A 17,721-nucleotide genomic window follows, 5' to 3' on the forward strand; every position below is an offset into this window, starting at 1 on the left:
GGATGTTGCCAGACCTCGAGTGGCTGTGCTATAGAGAGAGGTTGTCTACGCTAGGACTTTATTCCTTGGAGCACAGCAGGATAAGGGGTGATCTTATAGAGGTGCATAAGATCATGAGAGGAATAGATAGGGTGAATGCACAGTCTTTTACCCAGAGTAGGGGAATCAATAACCAGAGGACAGAGGTTTAAGATGAGAGGGGCAAGATTTAATAGGAACCCGAGGAGCAACTTTTTTTATGCAGAGGGTGGTGGGTAAATGGAACGAGCTGCCAGAGCAATTAGTTGAGGCAAATACTATAACAACATTTAAAATAGATTTGGACAGGTACATGCATAGTAAAGGTTTAGAGGAATATGGGCTAAACGCAGACAGATGGGACTAGTATAAATGGATCATCTTGGTCAGAATGGGCATGTTGGGCCAAAGGGCCTGTTTCCGTGCTATATGCCAAAGAGGACTGATACGAATATGCACTTGGTATGGTCAACAGCACAATAAAAGATGAGCTCACCCGAATTGTCCATCAGCATGCTCACAGTTTCGCCAGATAAAGGGAAGAGATGAATCACGTCTTCATTCATCTTTCTGTGGTTGAAGGTGTGTCCGTGAAAATTAATTGACAGCATGCGGTCCTGAGAACCGATGCTGAACACGTGCCAGTAGGTGATATCCCCTTCACAGAACGGCAACGCCTCTTTGCTTTCATACACAAAACCATTTATTGCTGTAAACACACAAGAGTCAAGAGTGTTTAATTGTCATGTGTCCCAGATAGAACAATGAAACTCTTATTTGCAGCAGCACAACAGAATATGTAAACATAGTACTCTGTAAGCAATATAATAAACGAGAAAAAAAAGTTCATTGTGTATACATGTGTGTGTGTGTGTGTGGGTGTGCGTGTGTGTGCATGTGCGCGCATGTGTGCATGTGTGTGTGTGTGTGTGCGTGCGTGTGTGTATGTGTGTGCACGCGTGCATGTACACACACACAAATACAAACAATAATAGTGCAAAAAGACAAAACCAATGCCCCCAAGTCTATGTAGTTCAGAGCTTATATGGAGGAAACACAATGGCATGCATCAAAATATAAATGCTTGCCTTAAAATGTAATGATAATGGCGCCAGGACAACAGGCCTTCATGGTCAGGTTAGGAAACTCTGCACTAACAACTGGGACTTGAAAATGTTGAAAACCTGGCGACTCTTGTATACTGTTTCAGTGTACTTTTCTATACACTTGTACTGTATCTAAGATGTGCTTACGTATAGTAATACAGGTCCACCACCAATTTTGCAGTAACTGGTGGACCAGCGCTTCCTTTAACCTGGACAAAATCACGAGAGCACACTCCAAGTCAAGATGCACTACCAACGAAAGATGGAAATAGCTTCCCATGCACCTGTACTCACTGTACATGATGTTTGATTCATAAAACTCAGGGTCTGTGGTGTCAACACTGGATGGTTGCAAGCACGACTGAATGTTCTCATCAATGTACCAGCTTTGGTTTTCATCAATTGCTGCAAATATGATGCGTTGCTCTTGATCCACTCTTATCTAAACAGAACAGAGAGAAACATCAGATCTTCAAAGGTTACAAAAAGACAGCTCTACAGCAACTTGACCAAGGCACAGTGGTGGAGCAGTAGAATTGCTGCCTTACAACACCAGAAACTTAATTCACCAATTAACCTGCAAACCTGCGTGTTTTCGGGATGTGGGAGGAAACCGGCGCACCTGGAGGAAACGCACGCGGTCACGGGGAGAACGTGGAAAATCCACACAGACAGACCTGAGGTCAGCATCGAACCCGGGTCTCTGACGCTGTGAGGCAGCAGCTCTACTTGTTGCAGTGTGTGGAAACAGAATATGTCAAATGTTTATGAACTTTAGGAAACGTAGTGATTACAAATTCAACGTATGCATCTATTTCTTCCTGTTCATTTATTGAACTTGGAGTTGTATAGACTTTGACTCTTAAGATACACTATTTCTCAATTAATTTGTCAAACAGCGTTTTTAGTTGGCTGGCGGACTGACCTTAATTGGGAAAAGTCCTCTTGTGTCACTAGAACACACCAAACTGTTCTCTCTAATTATAAAATGACAAACATTAGCATGAGCAACAACAAGTCAGCAAGTAGGTTTGTGTCCATCAGTCCAAAGAAGAATCCCAGCATGAAATGGTGCCTATTCATTTTCTCCAGGGGGGATGCCTGACCTGCTGAGCTTATTTGATTTTTATTTTTTTTTAGAGATCCAGGCTGGAAACAAGCCATTCGGCCAACCCAGTCTGTGCCGATCACGGAAACCTGTACACGAGTTCTATCCTAACACAAGGTTCAAATTACAGAAGTCCATTATGGAGAAAATTCCAGAAGAAACCGGAGTACCCGGAGAAAACACACGTGGTGACAGGGAGAACGTACCACCTCCATACAGACAGCACCCGTAGTCAGGATCAAACCCAGGTCTCTGGTGCTGTAATGCAGCAACTATACCGCTGCGCCACTGGGCTGCCATTACTCCAGCACTTTGTGTTCTTTACACCAAGTAAGTTAGTGTTTAGAAGCATAGAAAATAGGTGCAGGAGTAGGCCATTCGGCCCTTCAAGCCTGCTCCGCCATTCAATATGATCATGGCTTTCCTTCCAACTCAGTATCCTGTACCTGCCTTCTCTAAAAACACATATGGTCACAGGGAGAATGTACAAACTCCGTACAGACAGCACCCGTAGTCGGAATCGAACCCGGGTCTCTGGTGCTGTGATGCAGCGACTCTACCTGCTGTGCCACCATGCCGCCACCAGTTTATACAGTAAAAGGTGACAGATTAATGCTACTTCACCTGTAAATTCCGGGCATCCAAAGAGCGTCCCTTGCAGATTAGAAGCGGTCCAAAAAGTCCGGAAGCAATGTCTCGAGTGGTGTCCACAGCACTGTGATACACTCTCGTTAGACATCTAGGATCCAAAGATGTTGGCCCATCGTTTTCAGAGATGACCCAAAGATATATCTGGATTTGATCAGGTTCAACCTGACTCTTGGAATCTGCAGGGTTAATATTGCAACGCATTTAGTATTAGCAGCAAAATAATGCAACTGTTATTTTAAGGCAGCTATCTCAATAAACAGAGTGGGATGTTCTCTTGGTTGCAACTACTCTTCGGTGAAGCCCGCATACTCAGTCACAGACTCATAGCACTGTACACATGGACACAATGAACCACGCCATCACCAACGAAAAAGTGGTCCTGACCTATCACCTGCCTCTTTGGAGACCTTCGGAGTATCTTTAATCGGATTTTACCTTGCACTAAACCTTATTCCCTTCATCCTGTATCAGTACACTGTGGCCGGCTTGATTGTAATCATGTGTAGTCTTTCTGTTGACTGGATAGCATGCAAACAAAAAGCTTTCCACTGTTGCTCAGTACACGTGACAATAAACTAACAATAAACAATAACCTAACCTATCAAACAGCCCAGCTAACCAGGCAAATCTTTATCCAGAATATAGAAACAAAGAATTTCAGATGCTGGTAAATACACAAAGTGCTGGAGTAACTCAGCAGGTCAGGCAGCATCCCTGGACAACATGGATAGGTGATGCTTCTGGTCTAGACCCTATTTCAGAGCCTTTATATCTGGGATTTCTTCCATTGCCTCCAGCTCAGGGCCTTATTCTATGGGCAGGAGTCCTCGCAACACGAGTCTGAAGAAGGGTCCCAGCCCGAAATGTCACCTATCCATGTTCTCCGGGGATGCTGCCTGACCTGCTGAGTTACTCCAGCACTTTGTGTCCCAGCCTCTCCCTGTAACTCAAACCCTCCAGATCCTGTAAGATCATTGTTGTTTTTTGTGCTCTCTTTCCCGTTTAATGGCATTCTTTCTTCGGCAGGACGACCACATTGTCTGCCCTGATTGTCACTCCCAAGTAGGGGATGAGAAGCTGTAAAGGGGAGGAGTGTAGGAGATTTAAAGAAGTATTTCACACACATGCTGCCTGACCTTCTGAATTACTCTCGCACTTTGTGTGTCACTCGAGATTCCAGCACCTGCACTTCCTTGCATCTCCATTTTACTCCTCTTCTCTCCTTATCTGACACCTGTTATGTTCTTTTCACCTCCAGTCTTTGCCACCTAATTCACTCATCTCTCCAATCAAACCTCCCCCTCACCTGTTTCCACCTATCACTTGTATAGGAAGGACTGCAGAAGCTGGTTTACCCCAAAGATAGACACCAAATGCTGGAGTAATTTAGCAGGTCAGGCAGCATCTCTGGAGATAAGGAATAGGTGATGTTTCGGGTCGACCCGAACCGTCACCTATTCCTTTTCACCAGAGATGCTGCCTGACCTGACCCACTGAGTTACTCCAGCATGTTGCGTCTATCCACCTATCACTTGTCAGGCTTTGTCCCAACCTCATCTCTTTTCCAGCTCCCCCCCGCAAATGTCCGAAGAAGGGTCCCGACCCAAAATGTCACCTGTCCATAGAAACATAGAAACATAGAAAGTAGGTGCGAGAGTAGACCACCAGGTCCGTCGAGCCCGCACCGCCATTCGCTCATGGCTGAACACTAAACAGACACACTTACCCACAAACAGTAGACACAAGACACAGAACACAAGACACTACCCTCCCCTTTATACCGCTATCACCCCTCTCCACCCCAAGAACCGCGTGATCTCCTGGGGGAGGCAAAAAAACGGATAAAAACCCAGGTCCAATTCGGGAAAAAAAATCCGGGAAATTCCTCTCCGACCCCAATCCAGGCGATCGACACTTGTCCAGGAGATCACTCAGGTCTTACTATACTAACCATACCTAGGTCCATATCCCTGCCCTCTCCCCGTAGCCCCTTATCCCCTTGGCAGCTAAAAAACCATCTATTTTAGACTTAAATATATTTAACGTTTCTGCTTCCACTGCTCCCTGGGGCAGTGAATTCCATAAATTAACCACCCTCTGGGTGAAGAAGTTCTTCCTCATCTCAGTTTTAAAAGAGCCCCCCCTTATTCTGCAACTATGTCCCCTAGTTCTAGTTTCCCCGATCATTGGGAACATCCTCGGTGCATCCACCTGATCAAGGCCCCTCACGATCTTATATGTTTCAATGAGATCGCCTCTCATTCTTCTAAACTCCAAAGAGTAGAGTTCCAGCCTACTTAACCTTTCCTCATATGTCAATCCCCTCATTGCAGGAATTAATCTTGTAAACCTTCGCTGCACTGCCTCCAGGGCTAGTACATCCTTTCTTAAGTATGGACCCCAGAACTGTACACAGTATTCCCAATGTGGTCTCACTAATACTGTGTACAGCTGCAGCAAGACCTCCGTGTTTTTATACTCAATCCCCCTAGCAATAAAGGCCAAAACTCCATTGGCCTTCCTGATTGCTTGCTGCACCTGCATACTAACTTTTAGTGATTCATGTACTAATACCCCTAGATCCCTTTGCGTTGCATTACAACGCAGCTCCTCCTCATTTAGAAAATAACTTGCCCTATCATTTTTTTTCCCAAAGTGAATGACTTCACATTTATTAGTATTAAATTTCATCTGCCAAGTTGTTGCCCACTCACCTAGCTTATCTATATCCTTTTGCAGACTCTTCCTATCCTCCTCATCCCCTACTTTTCCTCCCATTTTTGTATCGTCCGCAAATTTTGATATATTACACTTGGTTCCCTCCTCCAAATCATTTATATAAATTGTGAACAACTGGGGTCCCAGCACCGACCCTTGCGGAACCCCGCTAGTTACCGGTTGCCATCCCGAGTATGAACCATTTATCCCCACTCTCTGCTTCCTATTTGTTAGCCAATCCTCTACCCATGCTAATATATTACCCCCAATCCCATAATTTTTTATTTTTAGCAATAGTCTCTTATGTGGCACCTTGTCAAAAGCCTTTTGGAAGTCCAAGTATACCACATCCACCGGTTCCCCTTTATCCACCCGGGTTGTTACTTCCTCAAAGAATTCGAGCAGATTCGTTAAACAGGACTTCCCCTTCACAAAACCATGCTGGTTCTGTCCGATGAAGTCATGTTTATCCAAGTGCCCCGTTAGTGTTTCTTTAATAATTGTCTCTAACATTTTACCCACCACCGATGTTAGACTATAGTTAGACTATAGTTACCCGCCTTCTGTTTACTTCCTTTTTTAAATATAGGTGTTACATTGGCCATTTTCCAATCCACTGGGACCGTTCCTGCCTCCAGGGAGTTTTGGAAAATTATCACCAATGCATCCACAATCCCCACCGCTATCTCCCTCAAGACCCTTGGATGTAATCCATCAGGCCCAGGGGATTTATGTCCATGTCCTCCACAGATGTTGCCTGACCCGCTGAGTTCCACCTGCACTTTTGTGTTTGGCTTATGATTTAAAAAGCAGCTTTTTTTACCTTATGGAATGGAATACAAGGGAGATTTTTCAGAATTTACCCAGATTCTGTTGGATCGTATCCCAAATCTTCTCTATATTTCTATACTAAATATAAAACTCAAAGGTTGAAAACAGTTTTTTTTTTAAGTGGTAAGAAAACAACTTTAAAGGTTTATGTTAATTATTGTGATATGTACAGTGAAAAGCTTTGTTTTGCATGCTTTCCAACCAGGTTAGATAATACTATACATAAATACAATCAAGAATTTTTTAAAAAAGGCACCTTTTGAAAGGAGATGAGGAGGAATCTCTTTAGTCAGAGCGTGGTGAACTTGTGGAATTCACTGCCACGACGGCAGTGGAGGCCAAATCGTTGGGTATTTTTGAGAGATTCTTGATTGGTAAGGGTATCAAGAGTGATGTGAGGAAGGCAGGAGAATGAGGTTGAGCAGGAAAGATAGATTAACCATGATTGAATAGCGTAGTAGATTCGATGGGCCGAATGGCCTACTGCTGCTCCTATGACTTATGAACTTTTGAAATCAACCTCAAGAACAATAGATGGAGTAAAAGGTACTTTAGAGCTGGCTTTAGTTAGCAGGCCTTACGTAGAACATACATCGACCTGTTTGAGAAGATCAGATCCAATGATGTTATGAAAACATTAAAGTTTCTATTTACCTGAGGAATTCCCGGGGTATTTAACTCCTTCATTTATTTTACTGATTGTAATACCATTTGGGTAGATGCTGTACGGTCGACTAGCCTTATTCTTAAAATAAATCTGCAAAAGACAGTAGTTAAAATAAATTGTGAAAGTAATCTCTTTCAAGATACCTTGCTACATTTGTACAGTAAGGCTACACATTGCTGCTTTATAGCACCAGGGACCCGGGTTCAATCCTTGATAAAGGTGCTGTCTGTATGGAGTTTGTCCATTCTCCAATTGGCTTCAGTGAATTTTCCTTAGTGTGCAGGACTAGAACTAGGGTGATCGATGGTCAGCATGGACTGGTGGGCCGAAGGGCCTGTTTCCACGCTGTATCTCTAATCTAATCTAAACGAAACTAAACTAAAACTAAATGTCCTAAGCCAAACATTTGCATAAAGCGGAAATCTTTGTTCTACTTATTATGTTTGTCCTCACTTTATAAAGGTTACGTAATGCGCCGAAAGTTTGAAAGATGTCTATTTCTCCTCCGCTTCCTTAGACGACTGAGGAAAGTCAGTAAGTCAATATACACTCTATCGACATTCTACAGGTATATGTAGAGACCATGCTGATTAGGGACATCATGACCAGTTCTGCAACTTGAACACCCATGAACAAAGGTGATTACAGACAGTGATGTACACTGTCCCATGGGTACTGAATTCCCCACCATCGAAAAGATCTACAGGAGACACTGCCTCAAAATGTTGGCAGCCAACATCATCATGAACCCACACTATTTTGGCCACGCTCTCATTTCACTCCTACCATTGGAAACAGGTACAAAAATATGAAAACCGGGACCACTAGGCTCAAGAGCAGCTTTTCCCCAACAACCATCAGGCTCGTGAATACTACACAACAGTATAGATGGGACATGTTGTTCAGCGAGGGCAAGATGGGCTGAAGGGCCAGTTTCCACGCTATATGACCACACTTACCTCAACTTAGAAGTACTATGGAGTGTTGTTTAGTGTGGATTTTTGATCACAGATGGGTGACGTTTGGGTCGGGACCCTTCTTCAGAGCTGAAACGTCACCTATCCATGTTGTCCAGAGATGCTGCCTGACCCATTGAGCTACTCCAACACTTTGTCTCTTTGGATATATTCAATGGTTCTTTATTATCACATGTACAGTGAAATTATATATTTTTTTGCACTTTACATTTCAGTAAGTTATCGCTTCACATAGAGAGTGATTTAGAAATTAGATATTCTGCACTAAAACCTTTCATCGGCACATATATGGTTATATCTTTTAGCTTCCTTTTTACAGGTAGTATTTTCATAAATAATAAAAAAATATACTATAATGCTAATCTGTTAATAACCAAGGCCACAGTTAAATGTTCCTGCATAAGTGTACCTTAATTATATCTCCGACTTCACCTCGAATGATTGGTGCCCCAATTCCATCTTGTAGCATCGATACACCTTTGTCTTCTTCCAATGGTTTACATTTAGTGAAAGTTTCATCTGTGTATTCCACATATTTTGCCTTTTTATATATTTTGCCGATCCGGTTTGGTCGTTTCTCCAAATACTTAGATCTGTAATCACTATGGAGTGTTAAACACAAAGTTAATTCATGGGGAGAATAGTGCTTATGACATTAACGTTTCACCAGCCCATTATTGAATTGATCATGCTGGGAACCCCTTCTAAAAAGGTAAAGCAGGCACCACTCACCCACGCCCATGAGCTCCTCCCATTGTCTCAAGCCCAACAAGCCAGTCTCTTCCAACCCCTGCTTCCTATTCTCCCAAGTCTAGAAATGACTAAGGCATGAGCACGACAAAAAGCACTGGAGGAACTCAGAGGGTCAGGCAGCATCTGTGGAGGGAATGGACAGGTGACGTTTTGGGTGGGGACACTACTTCAGACTGCGGTACAGTTGAAGCTCCTGCAGTAATGCAGTTTTGATAGAGGGAGGGATGAAAACCACACTGGGATTGGAAAGAGAGGTGCTTTTATTCTTTTTTTTCAATGGAATCACATGGCATGGAAACAGGCTGTTTGGCCCAACTTGCCTACACCGCCCAACATGCCCCATCCACATAGTCCCACCTGCCCACATTTGGCCCATATCCCTCTAAATCTTTCCTATTCAAGTTCCTGTCCATATAGCTTATGAGGCAGAAATGCTCAAAAACATAAGAGTAACATTTCAACAGCCTTGCCTCCTCTTTGTTTCCACATGAAAACACATCAAATAATGGATATACTTCACCATTAACTTGTTTCAGAGGCTGAAGCACATTATCCATTTCATTGCTTCAGCCCATTCACTTTGAGACCAAACTGAGCTACCTGTCAATATAGCTGGGGATATCAGAAGCATAATTCCAATTCATTTCTTCGGCTGCAATGAAGTACTGTCGAATCTTTCCTGATGAGCTGGTTGAATGATATCCTATGGAAGGTTGCTCAAGGTCACCTTCTTCAATGTTGAGAAATCCATAGAGTTCAGCTATTTGAGAAAACATCACAAGAAAGTAAGTATTTTTATGCAAATCCTAAATGCCTGCAGCTCACCTTTCACACTGGAACAGGAGGGATGGACGTCAATAGGTAGCGCAGTGACCAGCTGGTAGAGCTGCTGCCTCACAGCACCAGAAACCCAAGTTCAATCCCAATCTTAGTCCATAAGTTCTAGGAGCAGAATTAGACCATTCGGCCCATCAAGTCTATTCCGCCATTGAATCATGGCTGATCTATCTTTCCCTCTCATCCCCATTCTCCTGCCTTTGCTCCATAACCTGACACGCTTACTAATCAAGAATCTGTCAACCTCTGCATTGCCAGGTCCTCAGGTGCTGCCTGTGTGTGGAGTGTGCACGTTCTCCCTGTGGGTTTCCTCCGGGTGTTCCACCCTTATGGATTTGCAGGGAATGGAACATGTGCAGGGGCAGAGCTGATTAGCTTATCGTGGAATCATGTTGGGCACAGACATAGTGGGCCAAAGGGCCTGTTCCTGTACTGTACTATTCTATTAATTAAATTAGTGGCAGCAATTGGTTCAGATTACTGCCACAATCCCTCCCAGCTTTGCAACTTCTTATTGAGCCGATCAACATTATCCTGAGAACTATGTGTTCTTGTAATGCCCTTCTAATTACTCTGACTTCAATGTATGTCACTGATCTTTTCATATTGAGAATGAAGGACTCAGTGGGTGGGGACGAGATCAAAGAGGGGACCTGGTGGTGGGGGGGGTGGGGGGGTGGTGCTGCCACATAGATGGGACCGTTCAGTTAACTTTTGTAACTTTGTCAGCGACAAATCCTGGTGACATGTGTACTGCCTCGGTGAGGTTTACCGGGGTTGTATGCAAAACAAAGCATTTCATTGTACCTAGGTACATGGAACGATAAAGTATCATAGGTAGGGAAAATTCCTAGAATTTGCTACCTAATGCTTTATGGGAGTGCAGTTGCCAGAGAGAGAACCGCAGTTTCTGATGGTGAAAATAGACCAGACACAGGGAAATAAGCAATGGAATGGAATTGATAGGTTTGCTCTGATGGCCAGCATTGACTTGATGGGCTGAATCACCTCCTTTTATGTGGAAGCAAGGAATTGCAGATGCCGGTTTACAAAAAGGACACAAAGTGCTGGAGTAACTCCGAAGGTCAGGCAGCATCCCTTGAGAACATGGATAGATGATGTTTCAGATCGGGATCCTTTAGTTTAGTTTAGAGATACAGCGCTGAAACAGGCCCTTTGGCCCATTGAGTCCGCATCAACTTTGCGATCCCGTACACTAGCACTATCCTACAAACTAGGGACAATTTACAATCTTTACCACAGCCAATTAATCTACAAACCTGTACGTCTTTGAAATGTGGGAGGAAACCAGAAAACCCACACCGTCACAGAGAGAACATACAAACTCTGTAGTCAGGATCAAACCCGGGTCTCCAGCGCTGTAGGCAGCAACTGCGGCACCATGCCGCCCTTTAGACTAATCTGAAGATATCAGTCTGAAGAAGAGTCCCGACCAAAACGTCATCGAACCATGGTCTCCAGGGATGCAGCTGCCTGACCCGCTGAGTTACTCCAGCATTTGTGTCCTTTCTCATCTCCTTTTATGTTGGGAGAAAATATATATAAACATATGGTCCAGAAATGGGCAATTATGGTGGGTTTAGGGGTTTCTATTTGGTGTTCTGAGGAAACTAAACTGAGGAACCTAATCTGAGGAAAGACATTCTTGTCATAGAGGGAGTACAGAGAAGGTTCACCAGACTGATTCCTGGGATGTCAGGACTTTCATATGAAGAAAGACTGGATAGACTCGGCTAGTACTCACTAGAATTTAGAAGATTGAGGGGGGATCTTATAGAAACTTACAAAATTCTTAAGGGGTTGGACAGGCTAGATGCAGGAAGATTGTTCCCGATGTTGGGGATCTCCAGAACAAGGGGTCACAGTTTAAGGATAAGGGGGAAATCTTTTAGGATCGAGATGAGAAAAACATTTTTCACACAGAGAGTGGTGAATCTCTGGAATTCTCTGCCACAGAAGGTAGTTGAGGCCAGTTCATTGGCTATATTTAAGAGGGAGTTAGGTGTGGTCCTTGTGGCTAAAGGGATCAGGGGGTATGGAGAGAAGGCAGGTACAGGATACTGAGTTGGATGATCAGCCATGATCATATTGAATGGCGGTGCAGGCTCGAAGGGCCGAATGGCCTACTCCTGCACCTATTTTCTATGTTTCTATGTTAATGGCTCTTAGTTCATGTTCCTTCTCAACCTGAAGACCATTAACTGCAGTCCACCAAATTGTACTAACATCAATAAAAGATATACCTGGAATCAATAAGCATGTCCTTGCCCTTACCCTGGCGATGATGCTGCACTTGAGAAGAGAGCAGCCATTTTCCAACTTCGGTGGGAAGCATCTCAGCAGTGATGGAGGAGCCTGGAGTCAGGCCAATGGACGACACTCTGTGGTTATTTTGCAACAGGACTTGGCCATTAAAGTGGACTGAGAAGATTTCCGGACCATAGCTCATACCAATCAGATGCCAACTAATCTTGCCATAAACACTGACATTGAGTTCTATAACAGAGAGAAAAAAACATTAATTTAGCAACACCATCAAAATATCACGGTATCTGCCAAATCATTAAAGTTTTAAAATATTTGTCTGGTATTACATTTTCAAAAAAGTGCAGAAAATCCATAGATATGGGATCCATAGATTTAGGGACAGCATGGTGGTGCAGCGGTTGAGTTGCTGCCTTACAGTGCTTGCAGCACTGGAGACCCAGGTTCGATCCTGACTACGGGTGCTGTCTGTACCGAGTTGGTACCTTCTCCCCGTAACTATGTGGGTTTTCTCCGAGATCTTTGGTTTCCTCCCACACTCCGAAGAATTACAGGTTTGTAGGTAAATTGGCTTGGTATAACTGAATTGTCCCTAGTGTGTGTAGGATAGTGTAATTGTGCGATGATCGCGGGTCGGTGCAGACCCAGTGGGCCGAAGGGCCTGTTTCCGTGCTGTATCTCTAAAACTAAAACTAAAAAATATGACTTGAATTACCCTGTGAAATTTGTTTTCCTTTCACAGTGCCACTTAGATCAGTGTTGAAACACAGTTCCATCAGGTGTTGTGCCCATGTGCCTTTCTTCAACCAAAGAGTTGCACAGATTTCTGCTACGATTAATGTTTATATAAACGATGATCCCTGCCTCATTGGCATTTCCTTTCCAAATGCTTTATCAGTAGATCCTCCGAGATGTGGTCTTAATGGATCTGGGGCCCCAAATTCCTCTTCCCTAATTCCTTGCAGCCATCATAATCAAAGACCTCTCCCACCCCAGCCATTCTTTCTTCTCTCCACCCGCATCGGACAGAAGATACAAAAACTTGAAAGAAAGCATCACCAGACTCAGGAATAGCTTCTTCCCCTCTGTTATCAGGCTTCTGAACAGTCCTTCCACAAGCTAGAGTACTGTCCAATTCACCTCTACCCAATTGCGGATACTGCAACTGATGCGCTACATTGCTGAGAGCGATGTTCCGCACTCTGTATCTTTCTATTTGCTCAATCTGTTGTACTTGAGTTTGACGATTGTATTTATGTATGGTATTATCTGATCTGATTGGATCGCAGGCAAAACAAAGCTTTTCACTGCACCTTGGCATTCGTGACAATAATAAACTTAAATGTAAACCTAGGTTGTTGATCATGATCTCAGACCAAAACATCTCGCAAGGCAAGGCGTTTCATGTTTGCAGCAGAGGCACCAAAGAGCATCAGTAACATTGAGGGGAATTCTTTGCAAGAACACCTGATCGCACCAGTTGGGATTAAAGTGCAACTGGTCTTCTCACCAAGGATGCCCATGCCAAACATGGCATTTTTCTTCCACAAGTGCTACTTTGCCCATCATGTAGTTCATTGTTCCGTTTCGGTTCATGTGACAATAAAACACTCTTGATTCTCTTGACGGTTGCAGAGAAAAAGTCCAAAGTCCGCAATGAGGTAGGTTGGAAGATCGGGACCACCCCCTAACATATTGGAGGACCATTCATGAGTGAGATAGGGTAGTGAAAGAATGACCTCTCGAATTCTGATACCCAATGTAACAGGCAAAAAACTTAGGTTGCATGACTCCAGGTAGCAGTACCAATGGGCCACACGAGTAACCCAAACAGTAACCTCCAGAGGCCAGGTCACTGGGAGGACAGGAGCCAGCAACAAGGGTTCCAATCATCTCCATATCCATTGATATCAAGGATCACGTTTGGACATTGCGGAAACATTGGGGACACCGTGCTTCAGGAAATTGGGAAAATGTTTCTTGTTTTAGAATTGCTTCCAACCTACAATTCCAATTCTACATCATTGAAAATGCACTTTGGAAATGTTGAGATTTATTTATTTATGAAATAAATTACAATGATATGTAGCAAACTTAAAAATAATTGCAATAATTTCTTTCTGGTAGAAAATATATTTGCTTGTCCTTGTGGAGCTGATAACTCAGTCCCTCTAACTGGTCTTTAGATGGTTATCTGGGCTGTAAGTTAATACAGGTGTACATAGCATGGTGATGCACTTAATACAGGAGATATCGTGCATTTTATACATTGGGCAAGTAAACTTTGGCTGATCTTTCATTCTAGGTTTCTGTTTCAGCCCAGTTTATCTAAATTAGTCATAGAGTCCATACAGCGTGGAAACAGGCCCACCTTGCCCACACTAACCAAAATGTCTCATCTACACCTGCCTATGTTTGGCCCATATCCCTCCAAACCTAACCTTTCCATGTACCTTTCTAATTGTTTCTTGAACATTGCGATAGTCTCTACCTCAACTACCTCATATGGAAGCTTGTTCCATACATCCACCACTCTTTGTGCGAAAATGGTACCCCTCAAATTTCTATTAACTCTTTCCCCCTTCACCTTAAACCTATGTCTAGTTCTCCATTCCCCTACCCTAGGCAAGAAACTCAGTGGGTTTATCCAATGTATTCCTCCCATGATTTTATACAGGAATTTATCGCCTTGCTCTGAAATGGAGCTTGGAGCTTTCTGGTGTACACAACATCACAATCTCAGCATACAGCTCCCTTCATTTCTTGGAGTTTCAGTGCAGAGCCTACAGAACCATGAAAGAACAGCATAATTTTTTATTTTGATTGGGTCCATGAGATGTGCACCAATCTGCAGAAATTGAAAAAGGGAGATCAGAAGAAATGTGTACTAATCCTGAGATTGATACAAAGTCTATCTTTGCTACCTGAAAAGTCTATCTGGAGTAACTCAGTGGGTCAGGCAGCATCTCTGGAAAACGTGGATAGGTGACCTTTTGAGTCGAGACCCTTCTTCAGATTTAATTCTTATACATATCAATATCCCAGGGACAAATTGAACAAAACTTTAATCGCTACACATTCGGGTTCTGCCCCGAAACATCATCTATTCCTTTTCTCCTGATCCACTGAGTGACTACAGCATTTTGTGTCTATCTTCAGTATAAACCAGCATTTGCAGTTCCTTCCTACTCATCCCTACACTTATATGGTCTCAACCGAGTGAACTAGCAATGATGTCCTGTTTTGCTTCAAAATTTATCTTCCTTAACATCAGACTGGCCTGCTCCACCTGCATTAATACTGGAGCAAAACTAACAAGCTTATAGTCATTTCAAGTAGGACTGAGATCTGAAGCAAACGCATCAAGGTAAGTCTATAAATAATCTCCTTGTACCTGGTAAAGTGCCATTCGTAAATCCATTGATAGAGTACATCTTGATAGGAGTCTTTTCATCCTCATAATACCAGCTCCTACTTTCATCGAATACAGAGAACAGTAAAACAAACTCTGATTGGAATTCATTTTGTTCCCCGTTTTCATCTAAACTACCTGCGCAGAATGAAGAAGAAATGAGCATTACTGGAAGATTCTTGGCCATAAAGTTGTTGTGGCTCAGAGTTGCAGGGGTCTGACAGGGTGGGAGTTATAGGGGTTGTCCTGGCCAAACAATGCTGTCAATTAACTTTCCAGCACATCTTTCGGGGATGAGAAAAAATTGGAGGAAAAAATACACTTTAGCAGGGAGAGCATGCAAGTGCCACACAGACGGGTACCTGAGGTCAAGATTGAACCAGGATCTCTTGAGATATCAGGCATTAATATTAATGCGTAAAATCCTGGAGTTTAGAGGGATGATGGGGAACAGCTCATTGAAACTTACCAAATAGTGAAAGACCAGGATAGAGTGAATGTTTCCACTAGTGGGAGAGTCTAGGACCAGAGGCCAGAACCTCAGTATAAAAGGACGTACCTTTAGAAAGGAGATGAGGAATATTTTTAGCCAGAGGTTGGTGAATCAGTGGAATTCTTTGCCACAGACGACTGTGGAAGGCAAGTCGATGGATATTTTTAAAGTGGAGATTGACAGATTCTTGATTAGTCCCCATTTCCCATCAGACTGAACGGGATAGATTGGTTCCAGGATTGGGCATCAAAGGAAGAAATAGCTACAAAGGTCGCTGCCACCCGACCTCCGGAGATTTGGAGGCTGCAACTGCGGGTTTGGCGGACGGCGGCACCGGGAGCCCGCGGGTCCCTGCTGGGAGACCGCTTTTCGGGGCTTCCGCAACGGCGACTTCTCCCGCCCGAGTTGCGGGGTTGAAGATTACCTGAGCGGGGCCTTACACCATCGCCCCGCGCGGCTTGGAATGGCTGCGGGACTCTGCGAGCGCACGCCGGGGGCTCTAACATCTAGACCCGGTGCACGACCTTGCATCACCCGGCGTGGCTTTAATGGCTGCGGGACAATCACCATCGCCAGCCGGGGGCTTTGACTTTGACTCTGACTCTGACATCGGGGGGGAGAGTGCAGTGGAGAGATAAGTTTTTTTTTTGCCTTCCATCACAATGATGTGATGGATGTTTGTGTAAACTGTGTTGTGTCTCGGGTCTTTTTGTTTTGTAATGTATGGCTGCAGAAACGACATTTCGTTTGGACCTCAAGGGGTCCAAATGACAATAAATTGTATTGTATTGTATTGTATGTAATGACAGTAAAGTAATACTAAGTGGTAGTAGACCAAAAACTGAATTACCTGGCTTGCAGATGAGTAGGGCTCCAATCAATCCTGACTGCCTATCTTTTACAACATCAACATCAGAAGAATAAATATACGTTAAGCACTGAGGATCAAATGTTGTTGGTCCTACTTCTTTCGTGATCTTCCATTCATAAGTATGTTCTTGCATTGGCTTAATATGTTCGTCATTGCTTTCGAAGTATAATTTGCTTCCATGAATGAATCCTAAGCCACACACAAAAAATAACAATGTTAATGTTTCCTAAATTTCAAAATACAAAATTATTTCACATGCATTTTTAATTTCTTGATTTTCCACTTATTTTTACCATAAACAGATTGCAGTGGAGGCCAAGTCCTTGGGTATTTTAAAAGCAGAGATTGACAGGTTCTTGATTAGTAAGGGTCTCAAAGGTTATGGGGAGAAGGCAGGAGAATGGGGTTGAGAGGGAAAGATAGATCTGCAATGTAGGAATTGGCTCGATGGTCCAAATGGCCTAATTCTGCTCCTATGACTTATGAACATAAAAAACATAGAGCATACAGCACAGGAACAAGTCCTTAGGCCCACAATGTCCATGCCAAACACGATGCCATGATCAACTAATCTGCCTGCATGTTATCCATTTCCCTCTATTCCCTGCATATCCATGTGTCTATCTAAAAGCCTCTTTAATGCCACCATCGTATCGGCCTCTAACTTCACCTCCCGACAGCACGTTCCAGGCACCCACCACCCTCTGTGTAAAAATAACTTGCTCTGTACATCTGCTGTAAACTTTGTGCCTCTCATTTGAAAGCTACACCCTCTGGTATTTGATATATCCACTATGGGAGAAAGGTTCTGATTGTCTACCGTTTCCATGCCTCTCATGCTTTTAAATACATACTGGAAAAATTATCATGATATCTATTTGTTTAAGAAAGAACTGCAGATGCTGGAAAAATCAAAGGTAGACAAAAATGCTGGAGAAACTCAGTGGGTGAGGCAGCATCTATGGAGAGAAGGAATGGGCGACGTTCAGACTA

The 17,721-nt window shown here is 43.5% G+C and overlaps 1 protein-coding gene across 2 annotated transcripts in view; it reads right to left on the reverse strand.

Moving 5' to 3' along the window:
• f5 (coagulation factor V) overlaps nt 1–17,721 on the reverse strand; it is a 58,990-nt gene that overhangs the window by 30,071 nt on the left and 11,198 nt on the right. Inside the window, exons 4-12 of one of the 2 annotated variants that reach the window (XM_033033046.1) lie at nt 16,708–16,917; nt 15,347–15,502; nt 11,962–12,183; nt 9,430–9,589; nt 8,486–8,669; nt 7,087–7,189; nt 2,857–3,059; nt 1,419–1,566; nt 515–727 (exon numbers count right to left, since the gene is read on the reverse strand). In XM_033033046.1, the coding sequence (XP_032888937.1) occupies nt 515–727; nt 1,419–1,566; nt 2,857–3,059; nt 7,087–7,189; nt 8,486–8,669; nt 9,430–9,589; nt 11,962–12,183; nt 15,347–15,502; nt 16,708–16,917 (1,599 nt within the window). Of the gene's footprint in view, nt 1–514; nt 728–1,418; nt 1,567–2,856; nt 3,060–7,086; nt 7,190–8,485; nt 8,679–9,429; nt 9,590–11,961; nt 12,184–15,346; nt 15,503–16,707; nt 16,918–17,721 lie in introns of both variants that reach the window. The other variant, XM_033033044.1, reaches the window with a different exon arrangement.

Source organism: Amblyraja radiata, chromosome 14 (assembly GCF_010909765.2).
Source record: "Amblyraja radiata isolate CabotCenter1 chromosome 14, sAmbRad1.1.pri, whole genome shotgun sequence".
Lineage (NCBI taxonomy): Eukaryota > Metazoa > Chordata > Chondrichthyes > Rajiformes > Rajidae > Amblyraja > Amblyraja radiata.